This window comes from Symphalangus syndactylus, chromosome 13 (assembly GCF_028878055.3).
Source record: "Symphalangus syndactylus isolate Jambi chromosome 13, NHGRI_mSymSyn1-v2.1_pri, whole genome shotgun sequence".
NCBI lineage: Eukaryota > Metazoa > Chordata > Mammalia > Primates > Hylobatidae > Symphalangus > Symphalangus syndactylus.
This window is the reverse complement of record NC_072435.2, coordinates 115,665,476-115,692,296: the sequence shown is the minus strand read 5'-3', so window position 1 is coordinate 115,692,296 and position 26,821 is coordinate 115,665,476. Positions and strand designations below refer to the sequence as shown.

At 44.0% G+C, this 26,821-nt stretch overlaps 1 protein-coding gene across 3 annotated transcripts in view; it reads right to left on the bottom strand.

The window, feature by feature from the left end:
• The window catches only part of BICDL1 (BICD family like cargo adaptor 1), a 113,392-nt gene extending 87,469 nt beyond the window's left edge, over window positions 1-25,923 (bottom strand). Inside the window, exons 1-2 of one of the 3 annotated variants that reach the window (XR_008649952.2) lie at window positions 24,626-25,917; window positions 15,597-15,812 (exon numbers count right to left, since the gene is read on the bottom strand). Coding sequence is in view for 2 of the 3 variants with exons in the window: in XM_055235757.2 (XP_055091732.1) it covers window positions 15,597-15,812; window positions 24,626-25,054 (645 nt within the window). In the remaining variant the exon portion in view is untranslated. Of the gene's footprint in view, window positions 1-15,596; window positions 15,813-24,625 lie in introns of all 3 variants that reach the window. The other 2 variants (XM_055235757.2, XM_055235756.2) reach the window with 2 other exon arrangements.
• Window positions 25,924-26,821: the final 898 nt, after the last annotated feature.

The window sequence follows — 26,821 nt, the reverse complement described above, 5'->3', positions numbered from 1 at the left end:
ACTAAAAATACAAAAATTAGCAGGGCGTGGTGGCGGGCACCTGTAATCCCAGCTACTCAGGAGGCTGAGGCAGGAGAATCACTTGAACCCAGGAGGTGGAGGTTGCAGTGAGCCGAGATCACGCCACTGCACTCCAGCCTGGGTGATAGAGTGAGACTCTGTCTCACACACACGCATGCGCACGCACGCGTGCACACACACACACACACACACACATCATACATGGCGGGCGCCTGTAATCCCAGCTAGTCCGGAGGCTGAGGCAGGAGAATCACTTGAACCCAGGAGGTGGTGGTTGCAGTGAGCTGAGATCACGCCACTGCACTCCAGCCTGGGTGATAGAGTGAGACTGTCTCAAACACACACACACACACACACACACACACACACACACACACACACACACACGTTAAAGGCACAGTCCCTGCAATTCATGGTGTCTAAAATCTAGCAGGAGAAGAAATATAATCATGTGACATTAAATGACAATAAAATTTGGACCACAGGCTTTGTAATTTTTTTTTTTTTTTTTTTTTTTTGAGATGGAGTCTTGCTCTGTCCCTCAGGCTGGAGTGCAGTGGTGTGATCTTGGCTCACTGCAACCTCTGCCTCCCTGGTTCAAACGATTCTCCTGCCTCAGCCTCCTGAGTAGCTGGGACTACAGGCATGTGCCACCAGACCCGGCTAATTTTTTTTGTATTTTTAGTAGAAACGGGGTTTCGCCATGTTGGCCAGGCTGGTCCTGAACTCCTGACCTTAGGTGATCCACCCACCTTGGCCTCCCAAAGTGCTGGGATTACAGGCGTGAGCCACCGTTACCGGCCCACAGGCTTTGTAATTTAGATAAATTAAGAGTTTGACAAAAAGCATTCCCAAATGTCCCTACCATTGAAGACAATGTAAAGGATAATATTCCATGTATAGCCCATCCTATAGGAGGTGGGATACTGGTCTGTGTAGGGAATGAGCTGGACACAGTGTAGCAGGTCTTATATTCATATTTTATCTGTTAGTTCCATTTCTGCAGAATTATAATGGAATAAAGGCTTTCCCCTTCCTTTCCTTTCCCTTCCCTTTCCTTTAAAAAAGAAAAAAAAATACATAATGGAATAAAGGTTCTAAGTGGTGGACTGTTTGAGGGATTCAGCTAATACCTCCTTAATTCATATATGAGAACACATAGAATTAATATCTATTACTTAGATCTTATCATTAATGTAAAGGGAAAGACATATGCTAAAACACCTCTGACATCATAGTTACGTCTTGCCCGCCCTCTGAGCCTGACCAGGACAGTGTCACAGGAGGAGGTATAACTGGTATCCATGGCAACATCACCAGACTGGGACAATGTGAAAAGCCGTAACCTAGCAACTGATGACGAGAGGTGTGTATGGGGGAAGTCTTACAGTTCTGCAAATGACAAACATACAGCATTGAATGCAACTAATCATACCAGGGCAATGCGGAAAATCTGACTTATTCGTGGAGAATTACAGAATGTCAACCTCATAAAACCTTGGTACTATGATGCATAATTTTAAACAGGAAAAGCACATAAACACCTCCTCATTCCCCACACCGTCAGTCGTGTGCAGGGAAAGTACCTTATGTGTCATGACTGGAATGGAAAATAAATTTTGTTGTGGCACCAATCATCTCAACCTCTCTCTATTTCTCATTACACAAAGGAGTAAATTTGGGTGAGAGGAGAAGCCGCCCCTGGTCCCAGAGAAGGATGAATATGTTCTGCATGCAAAGAAGGCAGCATTACAAAGTTACTAGACATGATATACCACATCATGTGAGAACATCTCTCTAATAATTTTTTTTTCCAACAGAGATCGCATATGTACATGTGGACATTTAGAGAGCGAAGGAATCATCTCGTTCAATCTCCGTGTTTTACTGACAGAAATTGAAACCCAGAGTGAGGATTTATTCAAAGTCAGAAAGTTAGTGACAGAACATGGGCTAGAACCTATGTCTTCTGTTCTCCAGGTCAATTCGTTCCATTAAAGCACAATGCTATTTTTCCTCAGTTAATGTTATTCTACCAAATATAACCATGAAAGGGTCTATCCCACCCTAAGGCAATCCCTGAAAAAGATACCAACTTTTTTTTATTTTGGGGATTCTGGATCAAGTTATAACTTCAAAGGAATTTCCCCAACTCTGTGATTATCAAAGATATTACTTGAGTACAAAAAGACCAAACAGCTTCTCTATCTGGGATAGAATGGTAAATGTGTACCAAAAAAGGTGATACTATTACAACTATATCTCCCTTGGAATCCTACCTAGTTAGAATTGGAAGGATCTTAGCAATCAGCCACTCTAATATCTTCAGAAAATTGAAGCCCAGAAAACGAGAGTCCAGGACTCTTTCTACTGACTCCGTTATGGCTGACACTGGCTAGTTGTTCACCAACCCATTTCTTCTCCTCCCTGGGCACAAAGCTGGTCTACATTTCCCAGGTTTTCTTGTAACTGTGTGTGGCCATGTGACTGAGCTCTGACCAGCAAATGAGCAGAAGCAACAGGCACCATTTCCAGGCATGGCCCACAGAAATCTTTCAGGTTCTTTTCCTTCTGCTGCGACCTTTGAAGTCACCTGTTGAAAACAGCCAAGTCACAAGATGGAAGATGGCTGGAGGAGAACTGAATCACTGCCTGAATTGAGAGTCACTGACCACTCAGGAATACCAGCTTTTAATTCCTGTTAGGCTACTAAAATTTGGTGACTGATCCGTCACAACAACTTCAGTATTAATGAATAAAACTGTAACTAGGGTTACTCTTCTACAAATAATGAATAACACCCCTTTTTTTCTTAATCAGTATAATATCATTTATTACCAAAGAGATGGCTTGTTTTACTTGTTGAGCCAGTAAGAGCCCCAGTGGAAGCAGCAGAGGACTGGGACTGCAGACTTGGGCAAATCACTTAACTTCCCCGGGGCTCAGCTTCCTTAACTAGTCATAGATTAGTGACTGCAAATCATTTTTCTTTAAACTCAGATAAAAAAAAAAAACACTTTTTCCCTCAAATAAATATTAAACAGAACTTCAATACATAAAACATTAAAATGGTCAGGTTGAAGTGAAAATGGGGAAGGGGACAGGAATCCACCAAATTAACAATCCCTTCAGCTCTTCCTTACAGCTATTCCCTGAGGCACCTCTTAGAGATCTATGGCTCCTCAGAACATAGTTTGAGAACCGCTGATTTAAACCAATGGTTTTCCAAATTATATGGGATTTTTTTGTTGGCACCCACAGCCCTTTTCCATATGAAATCTTATGTGAAGCCTCAATAAACAGAACAGAAAAACAGAACAGATAAAGTAATCTTTTATTAAGTATTTTATAATGTAAATGTATAAAATTTATAAACTCAATTAACAACAATTAGACCTTTTCAAAATAATTTGAAATTGGAGGATAAGGATGATGGTGGCAATCTTACTCAGTATTCATGTATTTGTGAATTTAGTTGATTTTAAATATTGAAAACAAATTGTTTTATTCACCCAGTGAAGCAGTTACAAATGCAACCAGTTTTATTCAGTCCACCTTACAACTGCATACTCTTTAGTTAATAGAAGTGGCATGGAGGCTGCAGGCTGGTGCCTCCACACATTCAGGCAAAGCTGGCAGCACAGGCTGAGGCACTAGTGGTCTTGCCTGTGTTCTATATGACATCTATCTCAAGAGGGTCATCATGACTATTTTGGCAATGGTTCTTTGGAGTGTTACAAACTTTAAAAACACATTCAAGTTTGCAGAATCCCTGAAGAGCAAACATTTCACAAACCACTAGTCCAGATAGACCAGAAATTCTTTTAGCTCTAAAACACTTACAGTAGCACTGGACTATTGGCCCAGATGCCAATGAAGAGAAATGGAGAAGATGCTACCAGTGTCAAAACATTACTTGCTTTTCTGTTGATGGTTCATTCACTGGATACAGATATTTTGTTTTTCAAAGCAACAATACTTAGGAACCAGAACTATGGGCTAACCAGCATAAGCAACAAAAGAATATATAGCATGCTGCCAACTTTTTGTCTGCCTGTCAACTCCAACCTTCCTACCATCTGCAACCTTCCTACCATTTGCCAAGTACAAAATTTGGGGGCCCCACCTCACATCAGCTTGCAAGGGCAGCTCATTTAAACTCTATTTTTATCTCTCCTACACAATATACCAAGCTGTCTACAGGGATTGAGTGAATCCAGATTTCAAGGTAAAAAGGAAGACTGACTGCCACATTAAGCCAAATCTAGAAGCATTAAAAAGATCTACCCCTACAGTAATTAATCTGAATCTTGGGCCTTAAAACCTCCAAAATTTAGGCCCAATATACTAGAACTTTAGGCGTTCCTCTTTTGAAAAAGAAACCAGAACTAGATACTTGTAGCCCACACAACCAACCTGAAGACTCTTGAATCAGGCATGGCTCTCTCGGTAAATAATTAAGAATAGGCTCAGCCAGGCGCAGTGGCTCATGCCTGTAATCCCAGCACTTTGGGAGGCCGAGGTGGGTGGATCATGAAGTTAGAAGATGGAGACCATCCTGGCCAACATGGTGAAACCCCATTTCTACTAAAAATACAAAAATTACCTGGGTGTGGTGGTGTGTGCCTGTAATCCCAGCTACTCGGGAGGCTGAGGCACGAGAATCACTTGAACCCAGGAGGCGGAGGTTGCCGTGAGCCGAGATTGCGCCACTGCACTCCACCCTGGCGACAGAGCAAGACTCCATCTCAAAAAAAAAGAACAGGCTCAACTAATCAATACAAGAATCTACCAAAAAAAAAACACCCCTATGCCAGAAGAATAAGCAATTACCACCCTAATGTGTTTAACCTACTAATTAGCAACAGTACAATCTGGAAATGCTAGAAAATCTGTCTTCACAGAAGAGAGCTCCTATGTAAAAGGCCCTTTTCTGTTTTAGCTGAAGTGGTCCTCTCAGCATACCATTTTTAATCCTTCTAGTACATCCTTAATATAACAAACATTGCTAAGAATGAATTCCAAACTTTTGGATTCATTTTACCTAGTGATGTAAATGGCATCCAAAACAATACCATCCAGCAAATATCAACCAAAAAATCAACCAAATCAATGAGATAGAAATACATATGAAGTGGTTTTTATTTCCGATTGACTACCCATCCTGGAAAATTTACAAAAAGCCAATCCTCAAGCCAGTGGTTAACATGTAAACTTCGCAAGGCCTTGAGCAAGTGTCACCAAACTTCTGTCTGACCCTCAGTTTCCTTATCTGCCAAATAAAGAGTAATTACTGGCCGGGCACAGTGGCTCACACCTGTAATCCCAGCATTTTGGGAGGCCAAGGCAGGCAGATCGCTTGAACCCAGGAGTTCAAGACCAGCCCAGGCAGCATGGTGAAACTCATCTCTATAAAAAGTATAAAAAATTAGCCAAGCATGGTGGTGCACAGCTGTAGTCCCAGCCACATGGGAGGCTGAGGTGGGAGGATCGCCTGAACTCAGGAGGTCAAGGCTATAGTGAGCCATGATGGTGCTGCTGCACTCCAGCCTGGGCAACAGAGTGAGATCCTGTCTCAAAAAAAAAAGTAAGAGTAATTATCATCGCTTTCATCATAGGCAGGAATGGGATCAGAAGAGGTCACATATGAGAATGTCCTTTGGAAATTTAAATTGCTGTTATTTGGTTGAGAAATTATCTGGTTTTCATAACTTCTTTCAAGAATAGGATGACTAAAAACTGCCAGCCTCTGTAAACGAAGCAGATTTTTAAGAAAAAAACAAATAATACAGCCCCCACCTCAAAAGGAACAAAAGCCCACTCAGCAATTAAAACTACTTCTGATGATCAGCTGTTGCTCACTGTAAAGTGTTCTAGAAACAAAAATGGTTCTGCATCACTCAACAGAGGCAGAGAGTGGTGGTGACACTTATGGACACTGTATTAATGTCTTTAACTCCAAGAAAGCAACCTAGGAGAAATTTGCTTCAAGTGTACCAGATGCAGAGTTGCTAATCCAAAATGAGCTGTTTAAAGAACAAGGATCTGTTTACCCTTCAGAGGAAAATTAGTCTTTTCAGAGAAGATTAGTTTTAGCTAGTACGCAAACTGTATTCTTTGTGTGTGGATAAGGCATTAGGGGCTGACTGAGGAAAACAGCTCCAAACAGGCAGGAAACAGACAAAGCACCTGTTTGCATTAATGTCCTCCTACACATCTCACCTCACAGACATGAACTCAGAAGGTTGTTCTTCTAGGAGCTGAGAGTGTGTACGTGGGGGGTGGGGGACACTCTTGTCTAAATTCAGCTTCCATCACTGTGAATGAGGAAATTCTTGGTGACAACCTCACGAAAGGTACTAGAATAGAGTCTCAGGTCCTGAGAGAGCTGCAGAAATTTAATTCAGTATTTCACCTCAATACAACAGAATTATCATTTGTTCCACTTATGTGAAACTAACATGGATATGTAAAGGGCATCTCAACCTTAATTATCCACACAGTCTAAGATGAACTATTTGACTTTATATTCCAACCTATCCCTCTTTCCTTCCTCTAGCTTTTGGTCTCTCAAGTTAATGATGCCACTATTCCTCCAGTAGCTCAAGACAAAAACCTAGGAGTCATTTTTGATTATTTTTTTCTTTAACCTTCCTTCCCACAACCATTTATTCCATTAGTAAGTCTTGTTAGTTCCACCTTCAAAACATATATCCAACCTAACCCGTTTCAACACTTCCATAATCAAAGCTACCATCAACTCTACCTTGGGAGTTGCTTCTTCATCCATCTCTATCCCTCCACCTTCAGCCCGATAATCCATCCTCCTAGAGTAACTAGAGTAATCTTTTAAAAGTTCTTATCAATCAGGTCATGATGATCCCCTGCCAAAAACATACCACTGGCTTCCCAGCACACTGAATAAAACCCCTGGTTGCTGGCAAGGCCCTGTGAGATCTGGCTGCTGATTACCTCTCTGATCTCATCTCCTAACCCTTCCCAAGCTAACCACACCCCAGTCATAGCAGCCTTCTTTCCACTGTTCCTAGGCTTTTACATGTCGTTTTCTTTGCCAGGAATACTCTTTTGCTCCTTTTTATCCTGCTCAAACTTCACCTCCCCAAAGCCTCCTTCCTGAGAATCCTATCAAAAATTGAGTTGTCTCTACAGCTACCACTTTCTCCTCCTTACCTGGTTTTATTTTATTCATAGTACTATCACTAGCTGATTTGTCTGTTTATGTATTTCCTTCTTTACTGTCAACCTCCTGCATTATTTTCAGACAGGGAATTCACCTTGTTCACTGCAGTATCACTGTTACTCAGAACAGTGACGTCATACATAGTAGGTGCACATTATAAGTATCTGAATGAATGATTTTTTCAAATTGTGAAATATAACATATATAAAGATAAATACATAAAACAAATATGTCTTGCTTAATAATTGCAGAGAAAACACCCACATAATTCCCACCAAGGTCAAGAAACAGAACACTGCCAGCTTTCCAGAAGCCTCCTCTCCAGGAACCATTCCATGATGACAGGCATCCTCCCCCCCAACCACACACATTCCCCAGGTAACCATTATCTTGACTTTTGTGATGATAATTACCTGTTTTCTTTATAGTTGTTCTATGTATGCACACAGAATGATAGGTTTTGCACTCTTGATGAAGGTAGATATGAGGAGAGGATAGACTATTAAAACATTCTCGGAGCAATATGATAGTATGTATTAAAAATTTAAATGTACATACCTTTTGACCTAGCTATCCTGTTTGTAGGAATCTATCCTAGAAAAATGTTAAGAGTGCAAAAATATATGAACAAGGATGTTCACTGCAGCAGTGTTTGTAACACTAAATCATTATAACCAACACATATGCCCTTCAATGGCATAGCTGTTACATTAGCCATGGTACCTCCATATGTGCTATATAGAATACTATATACAACCATTTAAAATACTTTAAAAAAAAAGTCCGAGATATAGTAAGTGAAAAAAAATTCAAAAAAAATTTTGTTTAAAATGAAAGCAAAAACGGCTCAGCGTGGTGTCTCACACCTGTAATCCCAGTACTTTGGGAGGCCAAGGCAGATCACCTGAAGCCAGGAGTTTGAGACCAGCCTGCCAACATGGCAAAACCGCATCTCTATTAAAAATACAGAAATTAGCCAGGCATGGTGGCACTCGCCTGTAATCCCAGCCACTTGGGAGGCTGAGACACAAGAATCATTTAAACCTAGGAGGCGGAGGTTGCAGTGAGCCGAGATTGTGCCACTACACTCCAGTCACCGCACTCTGGGAGACAGAGCAAGACTCTGTCTCAAAAAACAAACAAAAAGAAAGCAAAATAAGTAGAAAAGTTATGTACAACATGTGTGCGTGTATCACATATGAAAAAATACAAAAAAAATTAACACCAAACCGTGGCTAGTATTTTCTTTGGAAAAGGATCATGGGAGATTTTCACTGTTTACATTGAATATTTCTCTACTGTTTCAATATTATTTCACAGTGAACACGAATTCTTTTTGCCATCAGGAAACACAATAAACATTTTTTAAATTTAAAAATCTATAGGCCAGGTATGGTGGCTCATGCCTGTAATCCCAGCACTTTTTGAGGCCGAGGTGGGTGGATCACCCGAGGTCAGGAGTTTGAGACTAGCCTGGCCAACATGGTGAAATCCCGTTTCTACTAAAAATACCAAAAATTACCCAGGTATACTGGCAGGTGCCTGTAATCCCAGCTACTCAGGAGGCTGAGACAGGAGAATCCCTTGAACCCGGGAGGCGGAGGCTGCAGTGAGCTGAGATTGTGTCATTGCACTCCAGCCTGGGCAACAAGAGCGAAACTCTGTCTCAAAAACAAACAAACAAACAAATCTATAAAACTTAAACTTAGGATAGAGGCAAAACTAGAATTTCTGAATATCTACTAAGGAATATTCAGTAAAGCTAACTCCCTTAAGAAGCCGACCCTATCCTAGCCAGATAAATCAAAGTTCATAAAAAGAACACCCCATTGGGAGCCAATCTTTCATAGACATAGATTTCAAACTTCCTGGCTTCACCTGAACTATAATGGATCTTTGTTTCTTTATTTCAGTCTCTCCTTCACCAATCTTTAGACCATTCCTCCAGGTATCTCTTGGCCTAATCCTTTCTAGTTTAAAGTACAGGCTTTGGATTCTCCTGGCCTTGGACCTAGGCCTAACTTCCTGTTGAATGCTCTTTATTATCACCCTCCCTATCTCAGTGTTTCTATAGTAGAAACCCATCTTGGCTTCATTTAGCCTTTGAAACAGCCCTTTTTATACAATGTTCCCAATACAGCTTCTCCTTTTGGGTATTAGGGAGTAATACCCAAAGCCACAGTGAGAAGGCACATGACCCCAATTCTGGACGTGAGAAATTGGGGAGAGGTTTGTTAGAGACACTTGTAGCACTGTGATGGGGGGAAAGGGATAAATGGAGGGGGCTCTGGGAAAACAAATGCAAAAAGAATATAGCACAATACCTAAGTAAATAACAAAAGAAAAAATAATTATTGTAAGGTGAATTCTCGAGAGTTTTACTTTTGAAGAAGCCATCAGGGCTGCACAGTAAGCAATTATATATCCTACATGAGGCTCTGCTCAGAGGCAATCACCATTCAGCTTTCCAAATGAGAACCTCTGGCTGCCTCCTTCTCCATACTACAGACCATTTGGAGCATGAGAACAGATGAGATGACACAGAGTTGCAGACAGGGAGTCCTTTTGTCCAGTGTACACTCCCAGGAAGGACAGGAAAGCCATAATGATACCTAAACCCAAATAATGGCCAATTGTCCCATGAGACGAGAATTTTTTGTAAAAGCTAAAAGGCTCATTTCCATACCCATCAGCAGAGTCAGAGAATTACAGAACCAGTCGCTCTGTAACTGACCAACCTGCAGACCATGCAGAAGCACAGTGCGATGCAAAAGGACCTGCAGACTTTAAATCAATGCACAAAAGCTCTGTCCATTCTCATATGTAGTCACTCTTCTCAATTCATTGAAGACTGGCTTTTTATGCAATTCCAGGAGTATCTATGATAATAATATTAGGTGTCTAGGCAACTGAGTCACCATTAGCTATAGGTTGCCTATCAAAGCACTGACATCCATGGCACCTTTGACAACTGGTTTTCAAACAGCACACATGCAGCGTAAGAGTGAGTGTGAAAGTCAGGAGTGCACACTGACTACAGAGTACATGGAGGGGTAGTGTATTCTTGACAGTTATAGTTCTAATAATCTCCTTATTGGGTATTTTAGATAATCATTTAACAACAACAACAAAACCCAACCATCGTTTATTGAATGCCCACTCTGCTAGATACCTGTTTACAACAATAAACAAGACAGATGGAGTCCCTGCTCTCATAGAGTTTACAGTCTAACAGTATTCATCAAAGAATGCTGTTCCCTTGGCTCTTCCACAGCTGGCTCCTCATCCTTGGGGTCTCATCTCAGATATTGTCTCCCCACAGAAGCCTTCCCTACTGGCTTTTTTTTTTTTTAAAGATGGGGTCTTGCTCTGTTGCCCAGGCTGGAGTGCAGTGGCGCAATCTCGGCTCACTGCAGCCTTTGCCTCCCAGGTTCCAGCGATTCTCCTGCATCAGACTCCCGGGTAGCTAGGGGTTACAGGCTCACGATACCATGCCCAGCTAATTTATGTATTTTTAGTAGAGACAGGGTTTCACCATGTTGGCCAGGCTGGTCTTGAACGCCTGACCTCAGGTGATCTGCCCGCCTTGGCCTCTCAAAGTGCTGGGATTACAGGCATGAGCCACCATGCCCCGGCCCCCTACCGAGTCTTTCTAAGGTAGAAAAGCTCCCTGCTTTCTAGTCAGTCTCCATCAAATCACCCTTCATAGTACCTACTGCGATCTGTATCTTGTGGATTGTTCAGTATTTATACATCTTCTCCTACTAGCTTCATAAAACAGAGGACTTGTGTTCTCCACTGTATTCCCAGTGCCTTGATCAATAAATATTTGCTGAATGTTGAATTAAAGAAGATCTAACAAAATAATAAAGGCTTTCATACTTTACTCCAAGGAATAGCATGCAGGTTAGTCATTAGAGGAGGGTAATGAGAGAGGTGGACTGGGACCTTTTCAAAGAATAAAATTAAGGGTTCTAAGTATCTTCTCATGAACCATGGCAGCTCTTAGTCATATGGCCAAAGGCTTATGTATCTTTGGTATGCAAATATGTTATTAAGTATATGGAACCCCCAAGAAAAGTGACATTACTGTGAACACCTCCCACAGACAGCACTGATTAAGATCCAAGAGTTGTATCTGTTGGTAAGAAAACCCTAACACGTTTCTTATGGGTTGAATTATGTTCCCCTTCCCCTATCCATATATTGAAGTTCAAAACCCAGTACCTCAGAATGTGACCTTATTTAGAGACAGGGTCTTTATACAGGTAATCAAATTAAAATGAGGTCATTAGGGTGGGTCTAATCCAATATGGCTGGCGTCCTTATAAGGTTAGGAGAAACGAGTGATTGCTATGGGTATAGAGTTTCTTTTGGGGAGGGTGACATGTTCTCTAATTAGATAATGGTGATGGTGGCACACCTCTGTAAATAACTAAAAACTACCCAATTATACACTTAAAAAAAATTTTTTTTTAAGAGACAAAGTCTCACTCTGTCACTCAGACTGCAGTGCAGTGGTGTGATCATAGCTCATTGCAGCTTCAAATTCCTGGGCTCAAGCAATCAGCTAGGACTACAGGCATGCACCACTACACATGGAGAATTAAAAAACATTTTTTTTGTAAAGACAGGGTCTTAATGTATAGTTCAGGCTAGTCTCAAGCTCCTGGCCTCAAGTGATCCTCCTGCCTCAACCTCCTAAAGTGCTGGGATTACAGACATGAGCCACCATGCTAAGCCCCAAATTGTACCCTTTTAAAGGGTAAACTCTATGGTATGTGAATTATATCTCAATAAAGCTGTTATTAATAAAGAGAAGAGCAGCCCTGGAGGCCAAGGAAGCCAATGAGATGTATGTAAACTCTGGACGAAGGTATCAAAGAAATATTGTACATTTTAGATATTATACATTTCATACTTATAAAAACACATTATAAACACTCTAAGAAAAGTATGGCCTTTGGCCAGGCGTGGTGGCTCATGCCTGTAATCCCAGCACTTTGGGAGGCCGAGGCGGGCGGATCACAAGGTCAGGAGATCAAGACCATCCTGGCTAACACGGTGAAACCCCGTCTTTACTAAAAATACAAAAAATTAGCAAGGTGTGGTGGTGGGCGCCTATAGTCCCAGCTACTCGGGAGGCTGAGGCAGGAGAATGTCATGAACCTGGGAGATGGAGCTTGCAGTGAGCCCAGATTGCGCCACTGCACTCCAGCCTGGGCGACAAAGCAAGACTCCGTCTCAAAAAAAAAAAAAAAAAAAAAGGCCGGGCACGGTGGCTCACGCTTGTAATACCAGCACTTTGGGAGGCCGAGGCGGGCGGATCACGAGGTCAGGAGATCGAGACCAGGGTGAAACCCCGTCTCTACTAAAAATACAAAAAATTAGCCGGGCATGGTGGCGGGTGCCTGTAGTCCCCGCTACTCGGAGAGGCTGAGGCAGGAGAATGGCGTGAACCCAGGAGGCGGAGCTTGCAGTGAGCCGAGATTGCGCCACTGCACTCCAGCCTGGGCGACAGAGCGAGACTCTGTCTCAAAAAAAAAAAAGAAAAAGAAAAAGAAAAGTATGGCCTTCTACTACCTCTGTTGATTATCTTGTCCTAGGAGAATCTTACTTCACTTTAAAATATTTAACTCCTCTAGTTCCTGGATACTCAGTTAATAGAACGCTATCTAAACTTGCTGCTGATGGAAACCCCAGGGGCTGGTCCTGCTTGAAAAAAGGGGAAAAGCTATAAAACTCACCAAGGGCCTATATTCAAGGCCAGAGAAGATAACAAAAATCTAGATCTAGTAGAAATGTTATCTTCCTACATTCTTTTAGGAGCAGCTTATCAGGATTTTCTATAAGAAATTAGGCAAAGTGAACAAATTATAAAGACACTGCTTTAGTAAAATAACCGTCAACACTGAAACAAATCCTTACCTTCATACACTGTTTAACATAAACACAGTATCTCATTTTTAATTTTACTACTACTTGTATGAGGCATAATTTTTACACCCATTTTAAAGAAAAGGAAACTGAGGCACAAACAAGGTCCCCCAGTTAATGAGTAACAGAGTCAGATTCCAAGCTCTGTGAGCTTTTGCTATGTCACGTTGAGATCTGCTTTTTCCCTTCATCTCCCTTGGTCACCTATCTTTCACGGGGCAGAGTCTGCTTTAGCTCATGTTATTTTGTAACATGAACTTAGCCCCAAGAAATCTTAATTTCCCCTTTAATTTTTCTGGTTTGTTGCATTCATTCTATAAGTCTCCATAAGAAATACTTGCTCAAAGTATGTATTAAATGTTTTTGAACAAATAAATCAATCTAGCCAGGCCTCTCTGGTTGAATCTTTCATGAATAATGAATGAAAATAGTCAAAAACATAAAAATTTGTACAAGGATAGAGATTCCATTCCCAGTTGCTGAAAAAAGGTTTTAGAACTGAATCAGAAATCCTGTTACTGAGCTGGCTCTGTGAAGTGACTTCCTGAACTGTCCAACTTCTACTTCCCAGACAATCAAATGGCGACTGTATTCTCCAGATGGGAAACCTGCAGGCAAGATCTTTAGCTCTACCTATTGCCTGAATCCTCACCTCTTACAAACATTCTGGTATTTCCTGCAACTATTTTCCAAGTTACTAAGCATCATTTTCCTTCTTTCTTCCTCCCTCTCCTCTACCTTTCCTTCTTCTCCTCCCTTCCCCACTGGTGACATTTACTTCCCATATTCTTGTGAGACACGTTTTTTCATTGGTCTCAGAATAACCACAGGAAGCAACTACAACACAAACTAGTGAAATAACTTCATATAGCATCACCCATCAAATTAGTGGAAGATCCAGGAATTTATGAAATATTGCCCTATTTACACTTTTCCCTAAGACCAAAGCACCAAACACTACCCATGCAGACACGGCACTGCTCCCGTGAGAACGTCAGTGCTGAGGGATGATATCAGAGAAGTTCTTTTTCCTCCGGCAACTGAAGAGTTGGTAGTTTTATTTTCAATATACAAAAAGCGCTGAGGTACAACAATAAATCTAAGCCTTAATTTTCTAAAATAGGTGGATGTATAGACCAGGGCATTAATAACATTCCTGCATTTATTTAAAAGGTATGTTCTGTATTTAAATTAGATTTCCATCTATTTAGCCTCAACCTCCTTCCTTGAAATGATTTTACAGCCTTGACTTTGGTTAATACTTCCATGACACCACCTTAGAAAGGTACAGATAAAGAATGTTTACTAAATGTGGAAATAAAACAAATTTTCAATACAGATACACATTTCTTTTCATATTTAAACAATACAAAAAATGTACATTCACAAATGCAACATCAATAAAAATCAATTGCTCTAGAAATTTTCCCTAAGCTTAAAAAGTTTAAAGACAGTACCTTTTAATATTTGAACTAAATGAATTAACATAATTTTGCCAGTGATAGACTTTTTGTAGGTAAAGTAATCACGTACTTTTAGAGCTATAAAAACGTCAGAAGTCATTCAGCACAACCCCTTCATTTTAAAAATGAGAAAACTCGGCCGGGCGCGGTGGCTCACGCCTGTAATCCCAGCACTTTGGGAGGCCGAGGTGAGTGGATCACGAGGTCAGGAGATCGAGACCATCCTGGCCAACACGGTGAAACCCCGTCTCCACTAAAAATGCAAAAAAAAAATTCTCCGGGCGTGGTGGCGGGCGCCTGTAGTCCCAGCTACTCCGGAGCCTGAGGCAGGAGAATGGCATGAGCCCAGGAGGCGGAGCTTGCAGTGAGCGCAGATTGCACCACTGCACTCCAGCCTGGGCGACAGAGTGAGACTCCAACTCAAAAAAAAAGAGAAAACGCCCAAGTTGTCATTGTCAAAGTCAGTGGCTTGTTAATCACAAGCATGCATCTTGGCTCCTGACCCCTAGTTCAGTAATACCAAAGTTCTTGTAGATAGAAATACTGAACTTTGTTAAAAACGAAGGCATACAAAATCAGAATTGCTCTTGTTATCTACATGACTGACATTACACAGAAGCTCTATTTCAACTTTTTTTTTTTTTTTTTTCGAGACAGGCTCTCACTCTGTCGCCCAGGCTGGAGTGCAGTGGCATGATTGATCACAGCTCACTGCAGCCTTGACCTCCTGGGCTCAAGCGATCCCCCCACCTCAGCCTCCCAAGTAGCTGGGACCACAGGCAGGTGCCACCATGCCTGGCTAATGTTTAAAAAACTTTTGTAGAGATGAGGTCTCCCTATGTTGCTTAGATTGGTCTGAAGTGCTTCTCCCGCCTCGGCCTCCCAAAGTGCTGGGGTCACAGGCATGAGCCTCCATGCCCAGCCTATTTCAACTTTTAGTATTTTACATCTTAAATTCTTAATTTGTGACTCACCCTGCTGAGCTGATCCAATAGCCTTTGGTTCTGTTCTGACAGTTCCTGGACAGCCCGTGTTTTTTCTCGATCTGCTTCCCGCAGATGAACCTGCTGCCTCTCCAACTCATCCTGTAGCTGCTTCACATCACTCTCCAGCTCTGACACTCGGCCTTCCCACTCCCCTTCTCGGTTCTCAAATCGTCTTCTCAATTCATGTTTCTCTTGCTCTAAGTGCTGGGTGAAAAGTGAAGAGGATTTAAACACTGATAAAAATTCCACAGCCTTTTATTTTTTCTCTCCGCGCTCTCCTAACTTTTCTTTTCCCTAGTCAGTAGACACAATAAAACACCCTACCACGTACGACAAGTTGCCCAATTCACAGCTACAAAAATATTCCTTCTTCCAGAGCAGGGAAGAAGTTGGTTTCACAAAGAGAACGCCATTCTTACTGAAAATACTTAAAGTTATTATGTTTATTCTTATCCTTAGGCATGAGGTTCTAGACTAGGGAGTTCACTTGAAATTTGCCAATCATCTAATCAATTGGTGAACTATACATTTAAACAACTAAAAATGAGTCCCATAACTAAAATCCTTTTTTTTTTTTTTGAGATGGAGTCTTGCTCTGTCGCCCAGGCTGGAGTGCAGTGGTGCGGTATTGGCTCACTGCAACCTCCGCCTCTCAGGTTCAAGCAATTCTCATGCCTCAGCCTCTCAAGCAGCTGGAATTACAGGAATGCGCCATGACATTGGGCTAATTTTTGTATTTTTAGTAGAGACGGGGTTTTACGATGTTGCCCAGATTGGTCTCGATTTCTTGACCTCGTGATCCCCCCGGCCTGGCCTCCCAAACTGCTGGGATTACAGGTGTGAGCCACCGTGCCCCGCCCCCTCCTTACTGTTTTTAAGGAGGCTTCCTTTGGAGTCACCTATTATCCATGGCATAATACCAGATTCTTACTATCACAGAATTTTTCAGAGGTGAAAAGAACTCCAGAGATCTTTTCAATTAACCATCTCTTCTTACAAATGAAGCAACCCCCAGCACTTTGGGAGGCCGAGGCGGGCGGATCACGAGGTCAGGAGATCGAGACCACAGTGAAACCCCGTCTCTACTAAAAATACAAAAAATTAGCCGGGCGTGGTGGCGGGTGCCTGTAGTCCCAGCTACTCGGAGAGGCTGAGGCAGGAGAATGGCGTAAACCCGGGAGGCGGAGCTTGCAGTGAGCCGAGATTGCGCCACTGCACTCCAGCCTGGGCGACAGAGCGAGACTCCGTCTCAAAAAAAAAAAAAAAAACAAAAAAACAAATGAAGCAACAGAAGAGGTTAAGTGACAATCTCAAGGTCACTACTAGTAAACGGCAAAGCGTGGATTGTCTAAGTTAGTTGACTCTGGTTCTCTAAGTCACAGCTCAATAAATATTTGTTGCTATATATAGCAATGTAATTCATCATTAGGGCAAGTTCAGGTTCAGGGCCACTTTAAATCATGGCCCATTAAGCCTTGCATATTTATTTGATACATTCATTCATTCTTGAGCACCTACTATGAGGCAAGCACAGTCCTAGGGACATTCTAATGAACAAAACAGACATGGTCCTTGCCTGTATGGAGTTTTCATTCTAGTGGGAGAGACTGATACAACAAATTGCATATGAAAGATGGTATGCAGGAAAAGTACATATGGTTTAACGTAGCAGCTCAATAAAACAAGATTCCTTTGGATTGAGGGAAATAAAAACATCTTTTTGTGGCCAGGCGCAGTGGCTCATGCCTGTAATCCCAGCACTTTGGGAGGCTGAGGAGGGCAGATCACGAGGTCAGGAGATTGAGACCATCCTGGTTAACATGGTGAAACCTCATCTCTACTAAAAATACAAAATTAGCTGGGCGAGGTGGCAAGGGCCTGTAGTCCCAGCTACCCAGGAGGCTGAGGCAGGAGAATGGCACGAACCCGGGAGGTGGAGCTTGCAGTGAGCCAAGATTGCGCCACTGCACTCTAGCCCAGGCGACAGAGCGAGACTCCGTCTCAAAAAAAAAAATCTTTTTGTTTCTGAGATAAATATGCATGCCTCTGAAAAGAGTATGTTCTCCTATTTAACAAGCACAGTACGTACAACAGCCAAATCTATACTTCAAGGACTCTAGGAAATCTAAGTGAAAGTAATGGTCCTGAACTTTTGGTGCTCTCAGAAACATTCTGCTGTAACTATTCAAAATACACCCTGGACCCCAATTCCTGAGATTGTGATTCAGTTAAGAATAGACTGAAGTCTAAGACATCTATGCGTGTCTGTGTGTGTGTATATCTGTATATGTATATATACTGGGTTCTACAGGAAATTCTGACACACTGAAGGTTGACATCAAGCACTGAGATTGTTTGAATGAGCTAAAATGCACATATGAATCTTCTCTTTCAGACTACTCAGTCATCTCCTTATCTTGAGAGGCTATACTCTTACTCTCCTGAAGTTCTCACCATTCAAAATATCTTTCAGAATGCTTCTTTTGAAAAGCCTTAAGGGACAGCTTACAGTCATGCAAGAAAATAAGTTCCATTACTTCACATCTGGGGTGTGTCTAAAAAATGAGATTAGCCTCCTTCATCCTGCCATCTTATTCTCCTTACTTTGTTGAGTGACTTTTGAATGTTTCTGAAAGTCATTAACCCCAAAAAGATGAAAATTTACCACGACTGAGAGCAGTGAAAAGAATGTGCCAAAAGATAAAAACAGCAATAGAAAATTAACATTCTGAGCACACTGGCAAAGGCAGTTTTCACCGAAAACTCTCAAGTTGACAACTTTAAGGAGACAACTCACTTGGAGATAGCCAATCAAGTGTCTCTGTTGAAAAAGACACATTATATTTTATACAGTCTGTTTGGGGCAATGTGGGAAAAGAAATGACAAGGGAGGGCCTTCTCATCAGTATGAGAATTTTTTGCTCTATGCATCCCTTGTATTGCTTAACTTCCAAAAATGAGAATTTTTTTTTTTTGAGATGGAATCTTGCTCTGTTGCCCAGGCTGGAGTGCAGTGGCACAATCTCGGCTCACTGCAACCTCCGCCTCCCGGGTTCATGCCATTCTCCTGCCTCAGTCTCCCAAGTAGCTGGGACTACAGGCGCCCACCGCCACGCCCGGCTAATTTTTTGTATTTTTAGTAGAGACGGGGTTTCACCGTGTTAGCCAGGATGGTCTCGATCTCCTGACCTCGTGATCCGCCTGCCTCAGCCTCCCAAAGTGCTGGGAGCGTGAGCCACCGTGCCCGGCCAGAGAATGTTTTAGTCACTGTAGAAACTTCAGCAAGATGGAACGCAGAAACAAATGCTAATTGCAATCCTAAAATTGTGATACTTGCTTTTATTCAATTTTTTCAAAATGAGAAAGATTGAGCAGAAGGCAATGGCAAGAACTCAGTAATCACAGTGTTACTGAGAGGCCAGATAAATTAGGCTTGTGTTCTAAAAGAACAGAGTGACTTAAAAATATTCAGCAAACAGCTGTTAGTGAAGAGCCCAACCAAGCAACTGAAACAATCCAATCCACTTGGGGGCAGGGCTGAGGACAGGTGGTGCTGATCAGTCTATTCAGTCCTTCTATTTCTTTGGACATGAGACAAACTTTGTATTTCATGTTGCCCAATCCTTTGACAAATTCCAGGCTTTCCTATTAATAAACATACAGAATTTACCATTTTGTACAGAATTTAGCATCTGCTCTGAGAAAAGTTTCTCCTAGAATTATATTTTCAATTAAGTGCTAAATTAACCGGAAAACTCTAGGGAGACTGTCAGGAAGTGTGAAGGTCAAGTTCTGCTTATGCTCTCCTTCGACTCTCAGGGTTATATAGTATTTCAAAAAGTTAATATCAAAATTGTCAAGGTCATCAAAAATAAGGTTAAGAAACTGCCAGTCACAGCTAAGAGGAGCCTAAAGTGACACAAAAACTAAATGTAATATGGTATCCTGGAACAGAAAAAGGTATTAGATAAATGCTAAGATAATCTGAATAAACTGAAGACTTTAGTTAGTAATCACATATAAGTACTGGTTCAATAATTATGGCAGATGCACCACACTATTGTAAGATGTTAATAAGAGGAAGCTGGGTGCAGGGTATATGCAAACTCTCTTGTACTATCTTTCCAGCTCTTCTGGAAATCTAAAACCATTTTAAAAAATAGAGTCTGTGGCTGGGCGCAGTGGCTCATGCCTGTAATCCCAGCACTTTGGGAGGCCCAGGTGGGTGGATCACGAGGTCAGGAGTTTAAGACCAGCTTGACCAAGATGGTGAAACCCCGTCTCTACTAAAAATACAAAAGTTAGCCGGGCATGGTGGTGTACACCCATAGTCCCAGCTACTCAGGAGGCTGAGACAGGAGAATTGCTTGAACCCGGGAGGCAGAGGTTGCAGTGAGCCAAGATGGCGCCACTGCACTCCAGCCTGGGTAACAGAGTGAGACTCTGTCTCAAAAAATAAAAAAAAAAAAAAGTCTATTTAAAACTAAAAAAACCTCACCACCCAAAATTAAGATCATTAGCTTACATAAAACAGGTCTTTACAGAAATGGATTTCTGCCAAAAAAAAAAAAAAAAAAGGACCAAAAAACTGACAATATGCTCAGAAGTCCAGTGCATGGTTCTGGAAAAACTACTGTTCTTTAAAAGGTCCAAGAACTAAATGCAAATCAGAACCCCTGGGTTTTCTTCCCTAAATCCACTAGTGACTCCCATTATGTATTCATTTTCATCTTTTGTTCTTCCTCTTAAAAAAATAGTACTGGACTAATGAGAATTGGCCTGGCCTGGGGAAGGAGGAGGAAAATACAACTGAGGGAAGAGAACAATCTCTGCAGTAAAGAGATAATCCACTCAGCCATGATGGAAAAAACGGAGATCTTGTACATTAACAACAAATATTTAATTCCTGAAGAAAAAAAGTGTATAAATACAAGTTACTGTCTTACTTCATATTCTGGGGAAAAAGCTAAGGACATGACTAGATAGAAGTTTTAAAGCAAAACGGCTAATTGTAGATGAAAAGAAATCTTTAAAAATGCCTTCGGAACTTTAAGCATCTGGGCTGGGTGCAGTGGCTCACGCCTGTAATCCCAGCACTTTGGGAGGCTGAGGCGGGAGGATCACCTGAGGTCAGGAGTTCAAGACCAGCCTGGCCACCATGGTGAAACCCTATCTCTAAAAAATACAAAAATTAGCCAGGCATGATGGTGGGTGTGTGTAATCCTAGCTACTTGGAAGGCTGAGGCAGGAGAATGGCTTGAATCCAGGAGGCAGAGGTTGCAGTGAGCTGATATCACACCATTGCACTCCAGCCTGGGCAACAGAGCAAGACTCTGCCTCAAAAAAAAAAAAAAAAAGAACTTTAAGCATCTGATTCAGTGAAGGAGTGATAAAATACAGTCAATTCAAGAGCGGAAAAAATGGCCCAAACCTTAGTTTTTCCAAGTAACCCGAATTTTCATTTTAACCCCAAGAGACATATAACTAAAAAACTTCTATGTTAACCTTTAAACCACTGAAGACTTTAAATATTAATAGTATGCCTTTAATGACACAATAGTGTAGCATCAAGTACTTTAATGTTTGAAATGAAAACAACAAAATCTTGGGCTTGGCACACAGAACCAGAGAGGTATTTAGTATTAACTAATGAATAGGTAGAAAAGATCTTGGCCAGGCGCGGTGGCTCACGCCTGTAATCCCAGCACTTTGGGAGGCCTAGATGGGCGAATCACAAGGTCAGGAGATCGAGACCATCCTGGCTAACACAGTGAAACCTCGTCTCTACCAAAAATACAAAAAAAATTAGCCGGGCATGGTGGCAAGTGCCTGTAGTCCCAGATACACAGGAGGCTGAGACAGGAGAATGGCGTCAACCCGGGAGGCGGAGCTTGCAGTGAGCCGAGGTCACGCCACTGCACTCCAGCCTAGGTGACAGAGCAAGACTCCGTCTCAAAAAAAAAAAAAGAAAAGAAAAGAAAAGATCTTGAAAATGCCTTGTTTGTCCTGCAATTAGAAAGGTGCTGGCCGGGCGCGGTGGCTCATGCCTGTAATCCCAGCACTTTGGGAGGCCGAGGCAGGCGGATCACGAGGTCAGGAGATTGAGACCATCTTGGCTAACACGGTGAAACCCCGTCTCTACTAAAAACACACACACAAAAAAAATTAGCCAGGCGTGGTGGCGGGTGCCTGCAGTCCCAGCTGCTCAAGAGGCTGAGGAAGGAGAATGTCATGAACTTGGGAGGTGGAGCTTGCAGTGAGCCGAGACTGTGCCACTGCACTCCAGCCTGGGCGACAGAGCGAGACTCCATCTGGGGGGTGGGGGGGGGGTGGAAGAAAGGTGCCAATTTTGAAGTAGTAGAGAAGATGGGATTAAAATAAAACCAGTCTCATTATTCAATAGTGAAAGTGGCATTCCCTCAGTCCACTCACATGTTTCTCTTTCAAACCACCCTGTAAGAAAATGTGTTTGACTCCAAATGTCTGACAGTTTGTGGAAGATTATAAATTTTTTTTTCTGGTCAAGTTCTCTCATGAATAAATGCGTCTTAAAGTATTGGTTTTATACTCCCAAGTGTTTGATTTAATTGAAAATACAGGCCAGGCTCAATGGTTCACTCCTGTAGTCCCACCATTTTGGAAGGCCAGGGCAGGAGGACTGCTTGAGCCCCGTAATTTGAGACCAGCCTGGGCAACACAGTGAGACCCCATCTCTACAAAACATTTTTACAAAATTAGCCAGGTGTGTAGTAGGCGCCTGTAGTCCCAGCTACTCAGGAGGCTGAGTGGGAGGGTCACGTGAGGGTGCAGTAAGCCATGATCAGCCACTCCACTGCAGCCTGGGGGATAGAGTGAGATCTTGTCTGGAAAAAAAAAAAAAAAAAGAAAGAAGAAAGAAAAAAGTACAAAGTACAGTAGTTTGTACTGAATGTTAGAAAGTACTTTGCCTAAACAGACATTCTAAAACCTAGGTTGTTCAAAAAATGTACTGTGGGGAAAACTAAACAAGAGGTGTCAAATAAAAGAGTACTCTGTAAACCAGGTTTGTCACTCTCACATTAACACTAGAAGGATTAACAAGCAACTAATGGTACTCTCTTAGTATCTTTAATGTACATTTTTAAAACTTTAAAATTTTTTATAATTTTCAAACCTACCTAGAAGAAATAATGTAACTGACTCCCCTCATCGAGTTTCAACAATGATTAATATTTAGCCTGTAAGTATATGTTAAGTATATGTTAAGTTATATTCACATTGTTGTGCGACTATCTGCAGAAGTTAAAATTGAACTTTTAAAACTAGAGTTCATATGCTGACCTGCAGAGGAATGAAGATTTTAAAAAACAGTTTAAAGAGTTTTAAACTATTGTTGTCCGTTAAGAAAATAACAAAATATCAAAGATGATTTATTCTTTTACAATACAACCTTTTTTTGTTACAATTCTGAAATCTTTGCCCTTTGTTGAAGAAATGTATAAAGGCTCCACATGGGACCCAGAATGTATGTAATTGCACACTCAGGATTACTATGAAATCTGGCACTAATCAAACTGATACGGTGCTCCTTTCAAGTTAGCTGTCTCTTCAATCAAGTCCTTCACCGAAGAAATTTCAAATCACAAGTATAAATCTCTGTAGTTGTACTTCTTTACAAAGTCGTATAATTGAATCTCTTTATATAAAAAAAAAAGAAGGCTTTTTATTTCTAGACCTCTACTTCAAGTGAAAATTAAACAATTCAATTCATTAGGCTGCTTTTTGGCAGTCTACCTATAGGTTTCACAAACGACTTTTCAGAGAGGTATCTCAGGAGTTCATCAACTGGCAGACCTAGTTAATAGGCCAACCGAACTACAGGGCACTCACAGGTTTCCTTTTTTTCTCCCGGATTTACTTTTACGTCGCTGGACTACAGGCATACTTAAATCTTATTACAGAATATTTCTGAATTTCCATTCTGACTGTTCAACCAGTAGCAGTGATATGGAACCTGATTAGGGTCAATTTCAAACCTCATTCAGATCTGTGCTATTCTCTTGCTGTAACTAAGAATGAAAAGAGCTGGTTGCAACCAAACTAGATAACAATAATAGTAAATGCACGGGCAGGAAAGGTAAGTCACAGGTGACTCCCTCTCCCCACCCCCCTGCCCCTTTTTTTGCAATCTAATTTTTAGAAATGCTGGCATTCTGTACTGCATTCAAGGCCCTTTTCTAGTTAAGGGCAAGAAAACAAACAACTCTGAAAGACTGCCTAGAGAATTGGCAGAAATATTACAGATAGCTTAAGAGGTATTTTATAACAGAAGTTAAAGTAATATGGTTCTCATACGTTGCATTTGGTCATTCAATTGCAAGCCTGAGACCCAGAACACAGAAAAGTACTGTTTAAATACATATAAACACTGAGGCCCAAATTAAATCCACTACCAGCGGTCACATGTTGAGCCCTGGCTCGCCTGATTTCTGCAATGGAACCACATTTCCTAATCCCTGAGCATTTGAAGGCTATATAAAGCTCCTTTAGGGGCACTTGTTTCCCACAACTCTGAGCTGCCAGGAAGTTAAGACAAGGGCATCTAAAGGCCTTAACGCCCAAACTGGAAAGCTTTAGGCTAACACCCTGATTAGAGATTAACTACTCTGAAAACCTGGGACATATTTTAAATGCTTCCTGACTTTCTCATTTCTCTGTATGCAGACATCACCTCAGTGCTGTATAGTCATACTGTAAGCTCTATTTTAGATGCTGGGTACAGTACGTATATAGAACGGCCCACAGCGGCTGGAGCCACGCATGGACCCATTTGCTGTGAGCGGGGTGGGGAAGTCAAATGGGTTCAACGAAATCTGATAATCCTGCATCCTCCATCCTACCTCCCCCCTTCATTCCAGATTTTCTGCGAGGTAGGGTGAGCAACGAAGTGGGGGTAAGTGGTTCCCCAAACTGCCCAGGGCCGGGCGCGTGCCTGGGCGGCCCCTGCTCCCCACCCATCCCGGGCGGGAGGTCCTCACCTCGAGCTTGTCTGTCAGCTCCTTATGCATCTGCTCGTACTGCCGGCTCATGTCCTGGTTCCTCTCGAGCAGCGCCTTGCCCAGCCGGGCCGCCAACACCAGATCCTTCTCCTTCTGCCGGATCACCGACAGCAGCTCGGGGTCCTGGGAGGGCGGCGGCTGCGGTCCGGCCCCCTCGGCCAGAGACCGAGGCTCGGCCTGAGGGTATTCCCCGGGGTCGGACGGCCGCTCCCCGGCCGCCAGCAGCGCCAGCTCCTCCTCTAACGCCAGTTCTAGCTCCCCGGAGCCCTCGGGGAAGGAGATGAGGGCGGCGGCGGCGGGACTCCGGACTGCCTCCCCGGCCGCGGCGGGCAGCTCCATGCAGCAGGCGCTGTCCGGCTCTGCGGGTGCTGAAGCGCGGCCGGCCAAGCCCAGGCAGAAAGCGGACATGGCCCGCGCGCGCGGAGCCCGCAGCGGTGCGGCCCGGCCCGGCCCGCGCGCGCCAGGCTGCAGGGGGGAGGGGCCCCGCCGCGCCGCCCCGCGCCCCGCGCCTCGCCTCGCGCCGCGGCACGCGTCCCCGGGTCCCCGCGAGCCCTGGGCGCGGCGCGCGCCGGCCCGCCCCTCCCCCGCGCCGGCGGCACGCGCCCCCTCCCCCGCCCCCGGGCTCAGCTGCTCACGCGCGCGCGGGAGGAGGGGGTGGGGGTAGTGGCGGAGGAGGTGGTGGGAACGGGAAGGCTGGGGAAGGGAGGACTCAGGAACGGAGACTGAGGGGCGGCGAAGCGGGAGGGGAGGAAGCGAGGAGGAACGCCGCCGCCGGGTTCTCAGCCGCCCTGTTGCCGCTGCCGCTGCTGCTGCTGCTGCCGCCGCCGGCCGAGCAGCGCCTCACGGGGCGGGCTGCGCTCCGCTGTCGCCGCGACGCTCGCTGCTGCTGCTGCTGCTGCTGCCGGCGGCCGCTCTCTGCAGCCGCACTCCATGACCCCCGGCTCGGCGGCAGCCCCAGCAGCAGCGGCGGCGACGGCGGCTGCTGCTGCAGGGGCCGAGGCGGCGGCTCCACATCGCGCGCCGCGCAACCCGGCGAGCTCCTTCCTGCCTTCCCCGGCTCCCCCCGGCTCACCGGGCCGGCAGCGCCCCGCCCCGGGCTTCCGGCCGCGTCCCCTCGCCCCGCCCCTTGCCGGCGCCTGACGCGCGCGGGCACCTGTTCGCCCCGCCCGCGCGGGATTCGCCGGCTCGCGGGTCTCCTCAGCGACGCCCAGGTGGCGCCAGCGGCCTTAACCCCTGCGCTGCCTCACGCCCCGCGGGCGGCTGCGCGCGCCGCGCTGGCGCATCCCTAACGGTCCTGGCTGCCTCACCGCGCGGCCACGCCCCCAGCCTTGCACCCACTGAGGCTGAGGGTGCGGTTCCGCCCTTAGCCTCGCTCACAGCTCGGGTGTGGCCACGCCCCCAGCTCTCGTACCTCGGGGTGTGGCCTCGCACCCGGCCTCGCTCTCACCTCGGACGGAGCGCGGCCCCGCCCACCGCCTGCCGCTCACCTCCGGGCGCGGCCCCGCCCCCAACTACTTGGAAGCCGGGGCGCGCCTCAGAGTTCTATCGGCGCATCTCTGGTGGTCTCTGGGGCAAGGGGGACTGAGGACATTCCTTCAAGACTGGTGGCCCGGCCCGGAGAAAGACATACCATCACGAAATTTAGGTCTGGGCCCCCAGGAGAACTAAGCAGTCAGGAGAGGGAGCCCTAGAGAGCAGTAGGAGGAGGGAGGACTTCGGAAACCAGACATCTTCATGCTGATGACTCAGGGATATGAAGGACCAGATGCTTCGCAGATCAGCAGCCTGGAGAGAAAGGGTTTCTGCGGAGAAATAACGGAAAAAAACTGCTCACAGATGGGAATACGAAGCAACCTCCCTCATAATAACTACCGTTTATTCGGGACTCAGTGTGTGCCATGTCCTATCTTAAGTGCTTGATAGTCATTATTTTAGATAATCCTCACAAGAACCTTATAAAATCAGTACTGCCGCTTGTCATTTTAACAGAGAAGGAAATTAAAGCCTGAGAGATGGCATCGTCTGCCCAGTTCATTACAACTGGTAGAGTCAGGATTGAGATCTAGCCAGGCCGATGCCAGGGATCACGTGAATCATTATTCTTTATTTTCTTCACATAGAAGCAGTCTTGAGGAAGATAAATGGTCCTTTGTGACCAAGATGGATTGGGTGGAT